This window comes from Azolla caroliniana, unplaced genomic scaffold, assembly GCF_043228905.1.
Source record: "Azolla caroliniana isolate FFs.n. ecotype wild unplaced genomic scaffold, voAzoCaro1.0.p SCAF_18, whole genome shotgun sequence".
Taxonomy (NCBI): domain Eukaryota; kingdom Viridiplantae; phylum Streptophyta; class Polypodiopsida; order Salviniales; family Salviniaceae; genus Azolla; species Azolla caroliniana.
The window spans coordinates 3,336,702-3,353,286 of record NW_028230453.1 but is presented as its reverse complement, the minus strand read 5'-3'; the positions used below and the strand labels follow the sequence as shown (position 1 = coordinate 3,353,286).

At 36.4% G+C, this 16,585-nt stretch overlaps 2 protein-coding genes across 2 annotated transcripts; both read right to left on the bottom strand.

Moving 5' to 3' along the window:
- Positions 1-530: 530 nt before the first annotated feature.
- Positions 531-8,170, bottom strand: LOC147852108 (protein pleiotropic regulatory locus 1-like). Its single transcript, XM_087334049.1, has 17 exons — positions 7,972-8,170; positions 7,372-7,396; positions 7,151-7,283; positions 6,647-6,716; positions 6,487-6,552; positions 6,261-6,345; positions 4,576-4,668; positions 4,413-4,476; positions 4,136-4,221; positions 3,500-3,601; positions 1,873-1,956; positions 1,708-1,768; positions 1,554-1,620; positions 1,402-1,479; positions 1,226-1,290; positions 1,067-1,144; positions 531-883 (listed from the first exon to the last, which is right to left on the bottom strand). The coding sequence occupies exons 1-17, from the start codon at positions 8,103-8,105 to the stop codon at positions 711-713; spliced, it is 1,464 nt and encodes a 487-aa protein (XP_087190175.1). The 5' UTR covers positions 8,106-8,170; the 3' UTR covers positions 531-710.
- A 3,190-nt stretch (positions 8,171-11,360) lies between these two features.
- LOC147852107 (stromal cell-derived factor 2-like protein) lies at positions 11,361-15,604 on the bottom strand. Its single transcript, XM_087334417.1, has 6 exons — positions 15,344-15,604; positions 13,586-13,726; positions 12,833-12,973; positions 12,689-12,738; positions 12,000-12,129; positions 11,361-11,781 (listed from the first exon to the last, which is right to left on the bottom strand). The coding sequence occupies exons 1-6, from the start codon at positions 15,602-15,604 to the stop codon at positions 11,692-11,694; spliced, it is 813 nt and encodes a 270-aa protein (XP_087190543.1). The 3' UTR covers positions 11,361-11,691.
- Positions 15,605-16,585: the final 981 nt, after the last annotated feature.

Below are 16,585 nucleotides of genomic sequence, written 5' to 3'. Positions count from 1 at the left end.
GAACCATTTATATAAAAGACAAACCGTTTAGGGAAAAGTTCAAGCCAAACTGAACCATTTAATAAAAAAATTTAACCTAACCATTTAAGTCAAAATAATTAAAAATCTAAATAAACAAAAATACATTACATTAAATTAAATCACAAGCTATCTATATTTGAGTATATTGGAAAACAAATGTCTGCCAGTTTGCTAGAAACATTTGTTGAAGGCATCAAAAAGACTGATGGAAATACTTCTTGTACACATCAAAGACTATGAATTATGAATTATGAATTATGAATTGGCTAAGTTCTTGCTATTCTATTGTGGTTTCCCTCCTATACACGGAAAGATGCAGCACAAAACTATTGGGCATACTGGCAAGTCCATCATATCCACCAAGAATAAACAAAGAAATTGCGTCTGTATCTCAAACAGAGATTTATCAGATGCTTTCTGTCATGTTTGCCATTTGACATCAAAAGTACTCTTCAGACACAGGTTTGGAGAAATCTAACAGAATATTACAGACAAGTCTAGGACCATCCTGGGACAATTCCGAGAACTTTTAATTTCAGTTAATCCAAATTGTTATTTCCATTAAAAATTGGATCTCTCTACAAGGCTACCTGTGAACCATCTAGTCATGATAACATGGTGGCTATCTCACATTAAATGCTCAATATCTTCTACCAATCAAGATGAAGTAAGGATATAGCGATACACATCTAAAACCGTCGAATATCTTTGGGTGGCTTGAAATGAAGAGGGTGTGTTTCAGGCGTAGCAGTATCATCCTCCTTCCACATCTTTATTGTTTTATCAGCCTCACATGTAACAAGCCTAGTTCCAGTAATGTCATAAGATACCGCATATATTCCTGCTTCACTATCAAGAGATCCTGCATATATTATATACATATGAAGTATAGATCAGAAAGGCACATATTAAGGTAGATATATAAGAAAGGCACAGATTATAGTAGATAAATAAGAAAAGGCACATATTAAGTATCATCCACTTTCTACTGTTAAGAGCTGATTAACAAAATACAAAATATTTGGAAAGAAGATTTGTACTGTACCTGGTTGAACGATCGTTTGCGTCTGCTGGAAGTTATGCCCACTTTTCCAATCCCAGAACCATATGCTTCCATTATCACCTGAAGTGCGAGCATGTACATTGCTCATTAATATACAACAACAAAAAAATGAAATTGATGGCTAAGTAATAATTTCCTTACCCCCTGATACCATAACATTTTCTTCATTCACTGCCATACAATTTACAATAGTTCTTTGCTGCGAGCTGAATTCACCGATAAAAATGTCCTCAACATCACCAGCTTAAAATTTTCATTCCACTACACTTTATGAATTACGTAACATATACAATTTACCATTATCTGAAACTACTCACAGCATATTATGCAGAAAATCACCCTTGGGAAGCCGGAACTTCTTTATGTTATCAGCAGAGGCCGAAGCAAAAGAATGTCTGCAATACATACTCTTGAAATTACAAACTATACAACTTGGCAACCAGCCACAGAAATTGCAGAGAAAGCTTACTCAAAGGGATGCATTGCTAGGGCACGAACCGACTTCTTGTGAAAAGTCAGCGTTGACATCGACTTGCCTGGCATACATTCATGAATGTCAAACATAACAAAAAATACCTTCCAGATCATTTTAGACCACAGGAACATATAGAATCCCATTATACCTGCAGCGAGATCCCAGAGCTTGATAGTAGTGTCATGAGAACCAGTAACAACTTGAGGATCCTATAACAAGAAGCGTATCATATATGACGAGAAGCTAAAAATCTCACAGAAATAAGCATAAAATAGAGTTAATAACTGCCAATAAATGGGTGATAATAATTTACCGTAGCTTGAGTGATGATAGAGCAGACAGTATTCTCATGTCCTGATAGAGCAAAAATCTGTGCTTTTGTTCGCATATCCCAAACCTAGGACAGAATATTCCAGGAATAAAAGAGAATTAGACACATTTGCATAGAGGATACATCTACACTGAGCAAAGGTGCTTAGAACTATGCAATGGATCAACTAAACATTTTTATATAAACCAAATTTAACGTAACACATTGGTACTAGATGATTGCTTAAGACTTTGATAGGATCTCTTTGTATCACAACATTCGTAACTCAGCATTTGTGTGGCTCAGCATTTGTGATTGCAAAATGCATTTTGTGTGGATCAGCATTTGTGATTGCAAAATGCATTAACGTTGACAACCCTTGTATGACTTAATCTAGGGATGCAAAGGATGTAAATCAAGCGTGCCATATATGCTACAAGTATACACATCAACTATCTCAGGAGCAAATTGGTATTTAACATCCTAATCCCGTTCTTAGCACGTGCATTTTTATGGCATTTATCTTTCACCTTATAGCATAGATATGCATGATCTTCTGCCGAACCAATATGTCAACTAGAGGTAGTGAATTCTCTTATCATGGTTAGAAGGCATAGAGATTCCATCAAATAATAGACTGTGTTTGCATCTCCTATGGGGTTACAACACATCAAAGAATCTGATCTCGGCCATTTTATCACTAATACATGTCGCTACCCAATGTTAGTAAGTGTTAATATTCTGTGAGTTACTTCATATCTTGAGCTTGTCACCGTAGTCCAACTTCTGCTACCACTTCTCCATACATGGAATTGCTTGTGTCAAACAAAGCTGTTAGTTCATCCCCAATACGCACATTGAGTCCCCTAGTAGTGCATTGTAAAACAAAGCTGTTAGTTCATCCCCAAAATGTGTCTTGAGTTACTTCATATCTTGAGCTTGTCACCGTAGTCTAACTTCTGCTACCATTTCTCCATACATGGAATCGCGTGTGTCCAACAAAGTTGTTAGTTTATCTCCAATATATACATTGAGTCCCCTCGTAATGCATTAAATTCATATAATAGAAAATAGAAAAACAGAATATTCATAGAGCACCCTCGATTAGACAGTAACATCCATTAAAAAAGTAAAGAGTATTACAAACTACTTCATAAATAACGAGAATCTAAACCATTCATTTAAGTTCAAGCTTAGATTGGCTAAATGCATCAACATACTGAGTGTCAAGGAAGTCACAATATGACTCAGCCAAGAAGACATATAGCAAAGGATTAAATAGCAAAGGCTCCATAAACATTATATATCTGAAAGCATATGCAGAGAACAAAAAGTGTTTACTCTTGGAAATAATATCACTAGTAATAAACTTGCTCCATACGATCCTTCACTCATTTTCTGGGGAAATATTTGTCTACTCATCTTATAACCTACTCTTACCTTAAAAGGCGACTAGCTCTGTAGAGCCTACACATTGTGCATAAAAACGGATCTTAAAGTTAGTATTAGGCAATCCTTTTTTACTGTTCGTTCTCAGATATCCAGCATTGATGTCTTAAGTGAAACAGAACATTAAATATTCATATATATTTCTCTCTCTACATTACTAGATTGATTGCAATACACTTACCCGGCAAACAGAATCCCGACCTCCTGTCAAAAGGATGTCCAAAGTTGGATGCAGTGTTAAGCAATATACTCCACTCAGGTGTCCATGATAGGACCGTATTACCTGAATCACAAAATCAATGACCATTCAACATCAGCATGACCAGATTACTAAATTTTATTTACCAAAAGAAAAAATGACCGACACCCAACACATGATTGGCTGTGTGGCAATACAATATTAATACAACATTCTTTAGAAAACGGAAAGAAAAAAGAAAAAGTTGAATATCTGAGCTGGAGGTGGCATCAACCAATACAGCCAAATATTATCAATATATTCCAATTTGGAAGTGCTGCAAAGACATTCTACAGTAACACAAAGCAAAAGGGAGATGATGATGAGAGGACAGAAAAAGAAAGAAACAAAGATTAGTTGTATATAATATGATACCTTTTTTAATTTCACAGAGGAAAAAAGTGTTGTGTGCAAGCTAGGGACTGAACCTCACTTCTCTAGAACTACAGTCTTCCTAAGGAGGGGGGCTGAATGTGTCTATTCCAATATCAAAGAAACTATTCCAAGAAACCTTTACATGTACGTAGCAAACTAAACTATCCAAAAGAGTTAGATGCATGGACATAGAAAAAGTAAAACCTTGTTATATTCAAGATCCCAGCATTTCACTTGTTTATCATCACCAGCAGAGAACAAGTAAGGAAACCTTGGACTGACAGCAAGACCTGTTTAAATAACATGACATAATAATACTATTAGAAACATTCATGAGATTGTAAAGAGTTGCTTACACATATGGCCTCAACTACACAGATGGGATACTTTCACATGTTTAAGAAACACAAATTACAATAGTTTGATATCAAGAATAAACAAGTGAATTCAAACAATACTAAGGAATTATGCCCAGACAAACCTCTGACTTGTTCAATATGCCCTGTCAATGTGAGCTTCAATTGGCCAGTGCCAAGATCCCATATCTGCAATAAAGGAGGATAAACATAATTCACATCATTAGTATGCAACAGAATTACATGAGTCTGCAGCTAAAAATAGCAATTATCTGGCAAGTTGCATACTTTTATGGTTCGATCAGCAGAACCAGTGCAGAACCATTCATTTCCAGGATCAAAAGCTACTGATCTGACCCATCCAAGATGACCACTTATAACCTGCAGAACAAAGAAAGGTAGCAGTTCCACAGTTTTATAAGATGATTCAGATAGAGAAAACAGAGAAATTCTGAGTGATGTCTAATAAATTCAACGAGTTATGTACTGCAATCACATTATCAGATTCATCTCAATTGGTGACATGGAATGGGCACCATTGCTTCCAAGGGTGAAGATGCTCAACAAGATTTTTTCAAAGAACGAAACCAAGAGTGCCTGTACATGATTACCAACAGGAAAGCCTAGACTGAAAATTTTATTTTTGACCATCTATCCTAAGGGTGAGGATTCTAAGAGTAAGACCCCTAAAAAGTAGCTCTATCAAATTTGTGATTTACAAGTGTCAAACCATGGGAGTATAAAAGCCAATTTTTAAAGTACATTGGGAACCTTTTGGGAATTTTCACATTGAACACAACCCCCTCTCCTTGCAATTCAGCATGGAATACTACTTGAGTAATAGATCAAAGATGGCATTGACAACTTCGAATATGCCAATTACTTAATCATGTTTCTATGCTCCTGAGGAATTTATTATGTAATTATGGAGTGTGGACAGTTGTGATGTCAACTAAAAGAGAAGAAGTAAAATTACAAGGCATAGTGGGAAACTTTCAACATAATTGCTTAGTGAAAGCACTAAATTCTCTCCTTGTACTTCCATGTCGCATTACACTCATGGGTGCTACTTTCAATCTAGTTTTATTAGCACATATAATGTAGTTTCTGCAGATCCTTTTTTATGATATGTATTATGGTGTGTCCCTCACTTTGAAAACTTCTCCATCTTGGATCATCTCATATTGGAGATCTTTGGAAGGCAGAAATTCAGTCCATCTAAGCTCAAAATGTCAAGTGCTTAGTTAAATAGATTACCTGGTAGTTTAGGCAGTTTTACTAATTTAATTATATTTTCTTTGGTTTCTTCTTCTCACATATGAGACAACATCATACGATGTAATTTATTATCCATGTCTCATAAACCATTTTGGCCTCTTAAGAGAATCCTTCTTTCATTCTTTACACAGCCTGCCAACGTAGCCAACAATCCAAACATGGATCATTTTCTCAAATCTCAGCTTAGCTGCCATCATTAACATACTTGAGACACTTCAAATCCTGAGTGGTCCAGGTCCCACTCTGTTCTCATAAACTAGTCTCAACCTGCAAGAGCTCAGCTTTCAAAATTAACATGCTTGCAAAGCTGCCAAAACTTAGTGCCACGCCTCACTCTGATTCCAAATTTGAAGAAGGTTTTTCAAGTACATAAACATCCACCCAAACCTAACATTCCTTATCGCTTTTGCCAAAAAAAGCTAGCTTCTTCATTATTATACTTGAGATGCTCCACACCTTAAGTCAGCCAAGCTGCACTCTATACACTTTATCATGGAAGTGCTAATGATAAGAGCATCTAGATGATTTTGCATCTCTGGTATAGCGATGTACAAGATTTTTTTGTTCATCGGCACTCAGAGATGACTATCTTGCTTGGTAACTAAACCCACAGAAGAAATATATAATTGAGAATTAAATATTTGCAGAAATTTTATCTCGTGTGCTACCACTGGATAGAAAGAAAGAGACATTACTCTGTAATTTTTCCAAGGGGGATGCCACACAGGACGTGGCCATTTACTTGGAAGCCTTCGCAAGACAGCAGCACTTGGTGGATGCCTACAACGTATATATAACAGCAAGAATCTTAAGACATAAAAAATGCAGTTTATATATTATTTGCCTCACTATAAAATAAAAACAAAATGTATATTTTTACGTTACATAACAAGTTTATTTCTAGACTTTTCCATGCATTACCTTTCTGGGGGCTTGTACTCTGAGATTGTCGTTGTTGGAGGCAAAGATACCCCTCCGCCTTCGGTTCTGTCAAAAAGAATGATCTGAGGTTGGGAGATAGCACTAGGATTTAACACTATGAATGACATCCAAATTGATGGATGTATAGAATATAACTAACCTTCCTGAAGGCTGTGCAGTAACTATGGCCAAGGCAGATTCTGCAACCTTGTTTACTTGTTGACCTACAACTGTTTCATAAAAATAGAAGCTGAATTTCCAAAACATTTGATTCCATGTTTTACAATTTAATGCATTAATATGTAATAAGCTGCCCACTGGGGTAAATAATAATTTCCGATAATGGAAATTCACTCCTCATCTGTAGGAATAATGCTCCAAAAAGCATTTCAAATTATTTTGAATAAATTAACAGAAATTTGTATCAACACATTGATTTTCTCTCTGGCCTTGCACTATGTACAGCTATGAATTACCCACATTTTCGTGGCTTACTAATTTGAGTATAGAAACAAACAAGGCTTGTACATTATCTCTATTTATTGAATCATCAACTTCAGAAGAACACTAGCTGAGGTTGATAATTCAAAATCAGCATTTCATAGGTGACCACATTCTTCTCATACAGTTTTGAGCTTACAAACTTAGGTGGCTTATACACTACCTCTATTTTTTGAATTGTTAACTTCAGGTAGAGCAATGGGTGTACCACCCGCTGCATTTGTGTGGATTACACTGGTTTCCTCCCGACCAGACCCAGGGAGCAAGTCTTTTACAGATCTATATTCCTCGAGAATCTGAAGAAAGGGAGCCAAGATTCATATGCACATATAAAGACCAAAAAAACGTAATAATCAGTGTAGCACCAACAATGAAATATTGCACCTTGCAAGCTTTTCGAATCCTCACACTGCATAACAACAAAGATACACAAGAAGTTAGCCATATACTTCCTTTTTGTCACAGAAAACTCTTTCCTCATCAAAATATAAACAGTTCTCTACACATATAAACAAAGTTTAAACACATTCACACACATACATAAACACATGAGAAGATAGCTACATCCCTATTTTCTGACTTACTCTACCCTCCCTATGCAAAATACAACATTAGTTAGCAAAACAGCTGTAATATACATTGGCAAGAATGTTTTAGATGCAAATTTTCGTGTTACAATGATCATACCTTGTACATGTTAGCTCGCAAAGATGTTTGTGATGATATTCTAAGCCAGAAATAAGTAGGGGTAAAAAAAAAACTGTTCTCTACAGCAGAATATAGTGTGGTTATATGGTTGAACAAGGGTCTAAAAGCTTCTTGCGAATTCCGAAGATCTACTGATGAGTGAAGAAAAAACTAACCCTTCTTTTTCAACAAAAAGAAAACAAATAACAACGGTGGGAAATTAAAAACCCTATCCACAGAAACATGTCCTGTAAAAAAAACAAAACGGGGGGAGCTTGTTAGTTTCGTACGGCTTACCTCTCAGGATTGGGAGGGGGTCTTTCAGCGTGACAGGAAGCGAAGAAATCATAGCCTCTCTTGAGAGATTTTAGGGTTAGCTTCTTCACGGACTGTGGCTCCACGGGCTGGGCGTGCTCCACGGAGACTGACATGCCGCTTGCGCCTCTCTCTCTCTCTCTCTCTCTCTCTCTCCTCCCTGACCGACCCTCCACAGAAAGAGAAAGAGAAAGAGAAATGAAGAAAAAGGAAGAAAACCAACACAGTGCAGACTGAGTGAGCTCTGAAATGAATATCTTAAGATTTAGGTAAAAGCAGGAAAAAGCAAAAAAACTAGAAAAGCAGGAAAAAGCAAAAGTGTAGAAGGATAGAAAGCAGGGAGGAGGAGGAAAAGCAAAAAGCAAAAAGCAAGAGAAGCACGAAGAGCAAAAAACTAGAAAAGCAGGAAAAGCAAAACAGAAGAAGCGAAAGGCGAGAAAGAAAGGCGGGAGGAAAAGCGAAAAAGAGCAGAAGGAAAACACGCGGTTTGTTTGGCCGGGGCAGGGAACCACGAGGCTTCCTTGCAAAAAGCAAAAAGCAAGAGAGGCAGGAGGAAAAGCAAAAGAGTAGAAGGAAAACACACAGTTTGTTTGCCCGGGCTGCGAACCACGAGGTTTCCTGCGAAAACAAAAAACAAAAAGCAAGAGAGGCAGGAGGAAAAGCAAAAGAGCAAAAGGAAAACACACGGTTTGTTTGGCCGAGGCAAGGAACCACGAGGGACTTTTTCTCTGCCTTTGATTCCGCCTCGAGATCCGACCTTCTTGGCTTCTTTTTTTTGTCCGTGTTGATCAATTAACTTTGGTGATCCCCCCCAACCTTTGCTTGTTATGTGTCCTCCCGAGTCTTTGAAAAACTCTCATTTCCCACAACAAAACTAAACCAAAGCGGTAGTTTGCGGGCCAGGTTTTTCCTTACCTTGGATGATTTATGACATTGATCCACAACTCTTCATGGATTTCTTGTTTGTTAGCAACTCCTTCGTGTATTCTCTTCATTCAAAAGGCCATCTCGTTATTTGAATGTTCTAGACACTAGAATCCATGATGCTTTTTATGTTCAGACCTAGATATCAATGGTAAACAAACCTCCGGCTCTTAAGTGGCAAACATGCCACCTTTCTGTTTTGATGTGTCAGCATCATCCTTGAGATGGTGGTATTGCTCTTTTCAGGCATCATTAATAGATCTGTCTAAAATCATCTAACGCGCGTATAACATCAAGGATTCTACAATGTGCGTGTGAAATGCCAAAAAACAATGTCCACACCTATAAAATGGCAAGAATGATTGGTTTTTATGTTGGTCTAAGTGATATATGCAATTATACCAAGTGAAAACTAAAATGCTATGTTTGTACATTAGAGGAAGATATAGTGTTCCACCATCTTTTTCATCAATGCACATCATAGTACTCGCACTATATAGTTATGCAATGACAACAATCAATTCCTCTAACATACATTTGTGATGTAAATACCAACAAGATGACCGATTGGCAAGTAAGTACTGTTGTCTAAAATTATGGCAAGTATGATAATATTGCTCATCGTTTGTATAAAACATTGTATTTGAGTAATATGGAGGGAACTTATGAAAGTAATGTGCAAGAGGCCAGTGGAAGACATTGTTTTATTATTTGAACTAAGTTGTCGATAATATGCATAAAACCTCTCAAAGTATCATCTATTGTACAATTCATTATTGGGTGAAAATACAATTTCCATTGCCTTCTAGTGATCATTCAAAACTTTCAAATATTCGAGGACAAACTAAACATAACATCCTTCAACATTTCTAGCAATATAGGTCATATCCCTCTGAAAGATGAACGGAAGTACCTAAATAAATAACCATTGTGGCCTCATTGACCAATTTCGTTGACATTGAATTATTGTTTATTCAATGACGCTTGCACTCCTTAGTTATAATTGGAGCATTATTCATTTATGAAGACTAATCTAATGTTATTAAGCCATCAATTCAAATTGTATATTGTTTCAAGCGTAGTAGTAATATACTCGAATGCATTGGCAAACTTTTTTTTTTCATACGAAATCATTCTTATGTTTTTTATTTACACTTGTTACATTTAAAAATATTACCTTATAATAAATAATGAATACAAAAGTATAATATTTACCATACTTCGAGGGCGTTTACCATACTCGAATGATTGAAACATTCTCGAATGCCATTGCACGTATGGTATGTATGGTTCATACTATGGTTTCAAGCATGTTGGGCTAAATAAATATCCATTTGTCCCAGGTGTCACATCACCAACACACATGCACATAAATGTTATTGTAAGGTTTATCATAATGTTTAGTGGAAGATTTTAGAGAATTGACGAGTGTATCGCATGCAAAATCACATATCATTTTGGTGAATATAGAGAATAGTCCTCATCCATCACTTAGGTGAATCATTGAATGTAGGCCTTCTACTTCCACATGACATCGCTTTATAAAGTTACACATATTGAGGAAGATTCCCCCTTGCTAACTCGGTAAGAATTTGGATTTCACTTATTCCTAGTTTGCATTTTGATAGATTACCATGATTCATTTATTTTTACAAATGAACCTATGTTTTTTGAATAGGATCATTATATTTCATAGTTGTATCATTAAATTGGTAAGTTGAATTGTGGGTCTAAACTTCTCAAATTCATTGTCCAGTATTGCTAATATACATTGCATCTAAGCTATATTCCATTGTTTCATGTCACAACAAGATCTAGTGATTATTATTCCAAATAATCTTGCTAAAAATCTTGCTTTTTATTTATTCCATCGTTTCATGGCACAACAAGATCTAGTGATTATTATTCCAAATAATCTTGCTAAAAATCTTGCTTTTTATTTATTCCATTGTTTCATGTCACAACAAGATCTAGTGATTATTATTCAAAATAATATCACTAAAAATCTTGCTTTTTATCAAGTAATAAAGCGTTTAAATAAAGGTTAGCTAACAATCAAATGAGATTTGATTGTAAGAACCATCTTACGAGTGAACTGCCCCAAGGTATGCGCACATAGAGAGAATATGATCCATGGGAAATTGTTAAATGGGGACACATTATTAGGTAATACATGATCCTCATGAGACAAGGTTAATGCTGAACTTTATGCAATATGCAGATTCTCAACTTTCACACCACAATTTGTTCCAAGCATGTAAACACATGTATCCAACTCTGATTATTGTAACCAATAGCTGATCGGCTATGAGAATTATCTTTACTATATCAAAATTCAGCAAGTATCCCGAAGCACCAAATAGACCATATGCATCCAATTCTAACTATTGCAACCTTAAAATTCATGGTGCAACCTTTAGATTGAGATCAACATTGCCACCCACATGTAAAGATCATAAAACTTTCAATAGAAGTTGCTACATTGAGAATGAAATCAACATCACACAATACACCACTGCCAAATTGTGCACAATATGCATACATGCAAGTGAACACTCAACATGGAAACTGGAACAGAGAGGGCAAACGAAAGAAATGGAATCAATTCATCATCACTATTTCTAGGTCGTTGTAATAACTATTTCTTATTACCTTTTGTCATTGTCCTTGCAATAACTACTTGGCATTTGTTTATGGACCTTAGTAGGTGAAGGATTTTACAAATATAAGCCACATCCCTCCCTCTTCATTCCCACCAATTCAAATTTCACACATTCCTCATGCCTTCGTCTTCTTGACAGTAGGCAAATAAACCCCCTCAGCAGCCATCCATATATTGTCTGCAGACTTCTTAGCAAGGCCACAAACCTACACATTCAGCCATACCTATGTCACTACAAATGAAACATATATAATCATATTATTATATCATTATCGATGACAATTCTTCTTTGCATATTGTCAAGAGCACTAGATTCACAAGAATGGATTCTCTTCGATATGAGTTGCACAAGCCACATTATACCGCAAAATGATGAAACATGATATGTTTAAACATCAATTGAGTTGCATTATTATGATCATACCTCTTGTTGACCTGATGCTATCCGTTGATATTTTCTGTCATGACTATGGAGGTAAACTCCTGTATCTCCATGTCGAAATCGAACCTTTTGGTCTCTCATCCAGGCTTTACCTTTCCCTTCAATTTCTAATCTGTGTGAAAGAAATTTGATCTTAAAACTCAACAGACATGTTAAACAAAAAATCAAAATATACATGCATAAACACACAGCATTAAGCATTAATTACACAATTCCTACCACTTCCAGTTTGTACAGAAATGATTTGAGCTAAAAGCTCATCCCACAGAACAAAATAGACATGCATTAGCAACAGTCTATCTATCGGGTTATATTTCCGAATTTCTAAATAAAAAAAGTCTTGTGATTTGAGCTAGAAGCTCATTCTATGAAAGTATTTTGAGCTCAACCTCATCAACAAGTTAATCACAAAAGAAAACAAACATTTCCAAATTTCCAAATGAAGAAAAGTCTCGTGATATGAGCTAAATGCTCATCCTATGAAAGTATTTTGAGCTTAATCTCATCAACATATTAATCACAAAACAAAACAAAACAAATATGTGTATATTAAACTATAAAAGATATTTATTTATGGAATTCTAATATGTGGAAAGACATATTGACCTAATAGATATCAAGAGAAAAACGTATTAGCAAAGCATTAAGCATCAAGGAAGTAAGAAATTTACATCCACAAATCTCCAGTATCAGATTGATCCTCTCCTCCAAAACAGCTCACCTAGTAAAAATTCAAACCACAAGCTGAGGTTAAATTACTACGTTTATCCAACAAGATCATTCATACAACAAATTTCTTCATGACGAGGTCTTACCTCAACATTACCTGAGATGGGAGACTGGTGCAGATGACTATGTAACCATTTGCGTGTTCTCATGTGTTGCAATCTTATGACCGAACCATTAGGGATTGTTTCACCTTGCTCAACTTGAGACTCTGCTGGTGGTTTTACGATCTACCAAAGCAAGATTTCTCATATGATGTCATGAACAGAGTTTTAAGATTTAATAATTACTGTTAAAAACATTATTAATTTTACTGAAACACAACCTAACACCTTCCATGTGCTAAAAAAGATGAGAGATTTGATAAATTGATAATAGAATTAAAATTTATCATTCCATATCACGTTTTCTTCCATTTTAAATCAATCAAGATGGTTTACTCTCTGTAATGCTACTATATTTCGACAAACTTTGGTTTTCATGTATTAGGGATTTTAAGATCATTTAACCAATCAGAATTCTCTAATTTTTCAGATACAAACCAAGGGTTGCTATATTAAATCATTTCCCTCTTAATATAAAGAATTTTTTAGAACATCTAACCACACAATTCTCTCTATTTTAAGTAAAATTGGAAGCTCCTATTAATCCGAAGTTAATTAATCCTTTTCATATCCTACCTTCATGAGATATGAGAGTCAGACCAGAATTCCAAAAGATTTTAGTAATTTTCTATCCTAATGGTATTAAATCTTAGGGAAACATTTCTCAGCATACTTAACGTTCATTTAAAAATAATATATCAGCTAGATGTGAAAATACACAATTATCTTGAAACATACCCAATAACTATTAGAATCCTCCACTCCTCCAAAACCTGTTACTGATTGTTGTCCACTTCCTGATCCATATGGAACATCATGTGAATGCAACCTATATTTAGTACGTTCATGCATGAGTTTTAATACTGTCCCATAGGTCACCTGAAAAATAACATATCAAAATTAATTTTGTGATGTAACAGAAAATTAAGCAATAGGTCTACATAGCAAACATCATTGGCCTCCAATGTACAACAGTAATCATCATCTCTTGAATCTCTCAAAAACCTAGGAAAGACTAACGCCATGATCTTCCACAAGTCTGCACAGATTCAACAACACTTCACCCAATTAGGAGTGTAAGTTCAAGGAGGTTATAATATCTATCTAGCAATGGCATTTACAAGCATGCCTCAGCAGTTCTCTATGACCCGAGCCATGAAGGATCAACTTAGTTGAGACTATGAAACTCTAGCAATGTTAGTAGTCATACTTCATGATGTGAAACTATGGAACCTCTTTATCAAGAAGCAGCAAGAACAAAACAAGAAGAATGGATTATGTGCGCGTAAGTGGTGAAGTGGTTCCATGACAATGGCCTTAACATTGACAATTTGCCACCCTTCCAACACCCAACACCTGTCCAACATGATCAATTGAGCGAGGTATTGTGGCAAGAAATATGACGTCTGTTTATCTGAGACTTGGATCACGACAAGGAAGCCCTTAACACAAAGATGGATTACAACGAAGATTATTTGAGAAACTTTACATAGTATGGGTTCATTTAGAACCTAAGGTATATGAATGTCTGCATGCCCTTAAGTGCTCCTAAGCAATAGGCAAACTCAGAGTTTCCTTCCAACAGCTAGCGAAATAGGATGAGCACTTCACACGTATAGAGCTGATACATTCCACAAGTTATGTGAAAGAGAGGTAAAAAAGTAACAAAACTTTATGTGGAAGTACCCTAATTACACGCACGATGGAGATGGAGAAAGGTGCGACACTCTTCCTGGAGTTGACCTCCATTCAATGAACGATGGAGATGGCTGACACATCTGATTTTGCGTATGGCTTTGTTGAGATCCATAAGCATAGAAAAATCAATCTTACATCAACACACGGGGTGCACAACACTGACTGCTTCCATAGGTCTGCACCACCACTGACAGCATGCCAAGGAGTCAGCATTGAGTGAGCAGAGGTATACCAACAACACGAAGACTGCTGAGTACCGAGGCACATGGTCCATACCAACACTAGATGATGGATGGACTGTCATTGCTCACTGCATTTGATCCACATGAGCAGTCGAACTTCACCACACCAAGCAACAATGGATACCATGTCCCCTCACCACACACTCCTCCCTTACATAGTAATCATGCACTTCATGCTCATAAAATCGTTTCAAGAATCACTTCCAATTGTAAGGCCGCCTCCACGTATTAAGAACAGTATCATGAATCTTTATGAAATCCAGAACTTTTATGTTTCGTGTGCGCATGGATAAACTCCAAAGTGGCCCAAATTTGCAACCACAATATGTCTCAGAGGCGGACTCCATCCACTAGAAGTGATTCTCTCTCTCTCTCTCTCTCTCTCCAATTTTGGTCTTAGAAGATGTTAATATATCTTTCTTCTTTCTTTCTCTCTCTCTCTCTCTCTCTCTCTCTCTCTCTCTCCGTCTCAAAAAAGCCGGGATTCATACCACACAAACGTCTGGAATGAGCAACAAGAGATGATGAAGTAACAAAAAACTGCAGGGAAACTTACTAGTTTGCCTTCATCGGGGGTCTCCGCAGATGTACCATGGAAATCCAAAAGAAGGAGAAGGAGAAGGAGAAGGAGTGGGAAAGGGGAGTAGGGAGAAGAAGAAGAAGAAGAAGCCATTGGACGGCAACTGTCACCAGAGATGACCAGATAGGGGTGCAGACAAAAGACCTTTTCTTTCTTTCTTGAAGAAGAAGAAGAAGAAGAAGAAGAAGAAGAAGAAGAAGGAGCAGCAGCAGAGAAGGAAGCAGGAACTGTAGACATACATACATACCTATGTGTATGGTTTGTTCAAACCGGCATACTTCTAGAAGCTTCCATTCCTTCTTTCCCGGAGAAGCTTCCATTCGTCTTCTACTACTATAGTCTATTACTATGTACTACCATACTACGTAACATACTCGAATGCATGGGAAAACATTCTTTTCATACGAATTCAAACGAATGCGTATGCTATCACAACATTCTTTATGTTTTTGTTTTTGTTTTTTTCTTTTACACTTTTTACCTTTAACTTTCTTACCTTATAAATTAATAAATAATGAATACAAAAAAGTATGGTATTTACCATTATACCATACTTCGAAGGGTGTTTACCATACTCGAATGATTGAAACGTTCTCGAATGCGAATGCACGTATAGTTCATACTCTACTCTACGCATCATATATTTCAACGGAAATGTTTTTGAAGGTGAAGAAGGAACAACACCCCCATTGCCTCTCATCCCTACTCCTTCTTGAAAACAAAGATCCGATCCAATCCGATTGATTCGATTCTTTCGTTTCGTTACAACGGCTATCGATTGATTGCTCATGATCAAGTACCGCTTTTCTTTTCGTTTGGTTATGACGATAATCGATTGATCATGATCAAGTGTCGCTTTTTCTTTTTTCCGTTTCGTTATGATGGCAATCGATCAATCATGATCAAGTGCCGTAGATTTTTTCGTTTCATTACAATGACAATTGATCGATCATGATGAAGTGACCCATTTTTTCCCCGTTTCGTTACAATGCCAATGGATTGATCATGATCAGATGCCACATTTTTTTGTTTCATTACCATGACAATCAATTTGGTCATGATCAAGAGCCCCTTCTCTCTTTTCTCTTCCCTGGATCCCCAATCCAATCATAGATGTTGGCATTGAATGGTCCACTTCATTGACCATACACATTAGGTACATACGATGCATCCCATGCCATCTCGAAATTACTAACACCCCAATGAGGAATGGGAAGG

What these genes read in the sequence shown, in the direction of transcription:
- LOC147852108 (XM_087334049.1), bottom strand. Translation starts at nt 8,105, where the DNA reads ATGTCAGTCTCCGTGGAGCACGCCCAGCCCGTGGAGCCACAGTCCGTG. An exon ending in ACTGCACAGCCTTCAGGAAG is followed by an intron (nt 6,553 to 6,646) that starts GTTAGTTATATT and finishes TCTTTTTGACAG; the next exon opens with AACCGAAGGCGGAGGGGTAT. An exon ending in CTGCTGATCGAACCATAAAA is followed by an intron (nt 4,477 to 4,575) that starts GTATGCAACTTG and finishes CCTTTATTGCAG; the next exon opens with ATATGGGATCTTGGCACTGG.
- LOC147852107 (XM_087334417.1), bottom strand. Translation starts at nt 15,604, where the DNA reads ATGTCTACAGTTCCTGCTTCCTTCTCTGCTGCTGCTCCTTCTTCTTCT. An exon ending in CCATCTCAGGTAATGTTGAG is followed by an intron (nt 12,739 to 12,832) that starts GTAAGACCTCGT and finishes AATTTTTACTAG; the next exon opens with GTGAGCTGTTTTGGAGGAGA. An exon ending in TAGCATCAGGTCAACAAGAG is followed by an intron (nt 11,782 to 11,999) that starts GTATGATCATAA and finishes CTGAATGTGTAG; the next exon opens with GTTTGTGGCCTTGCTAAGAA.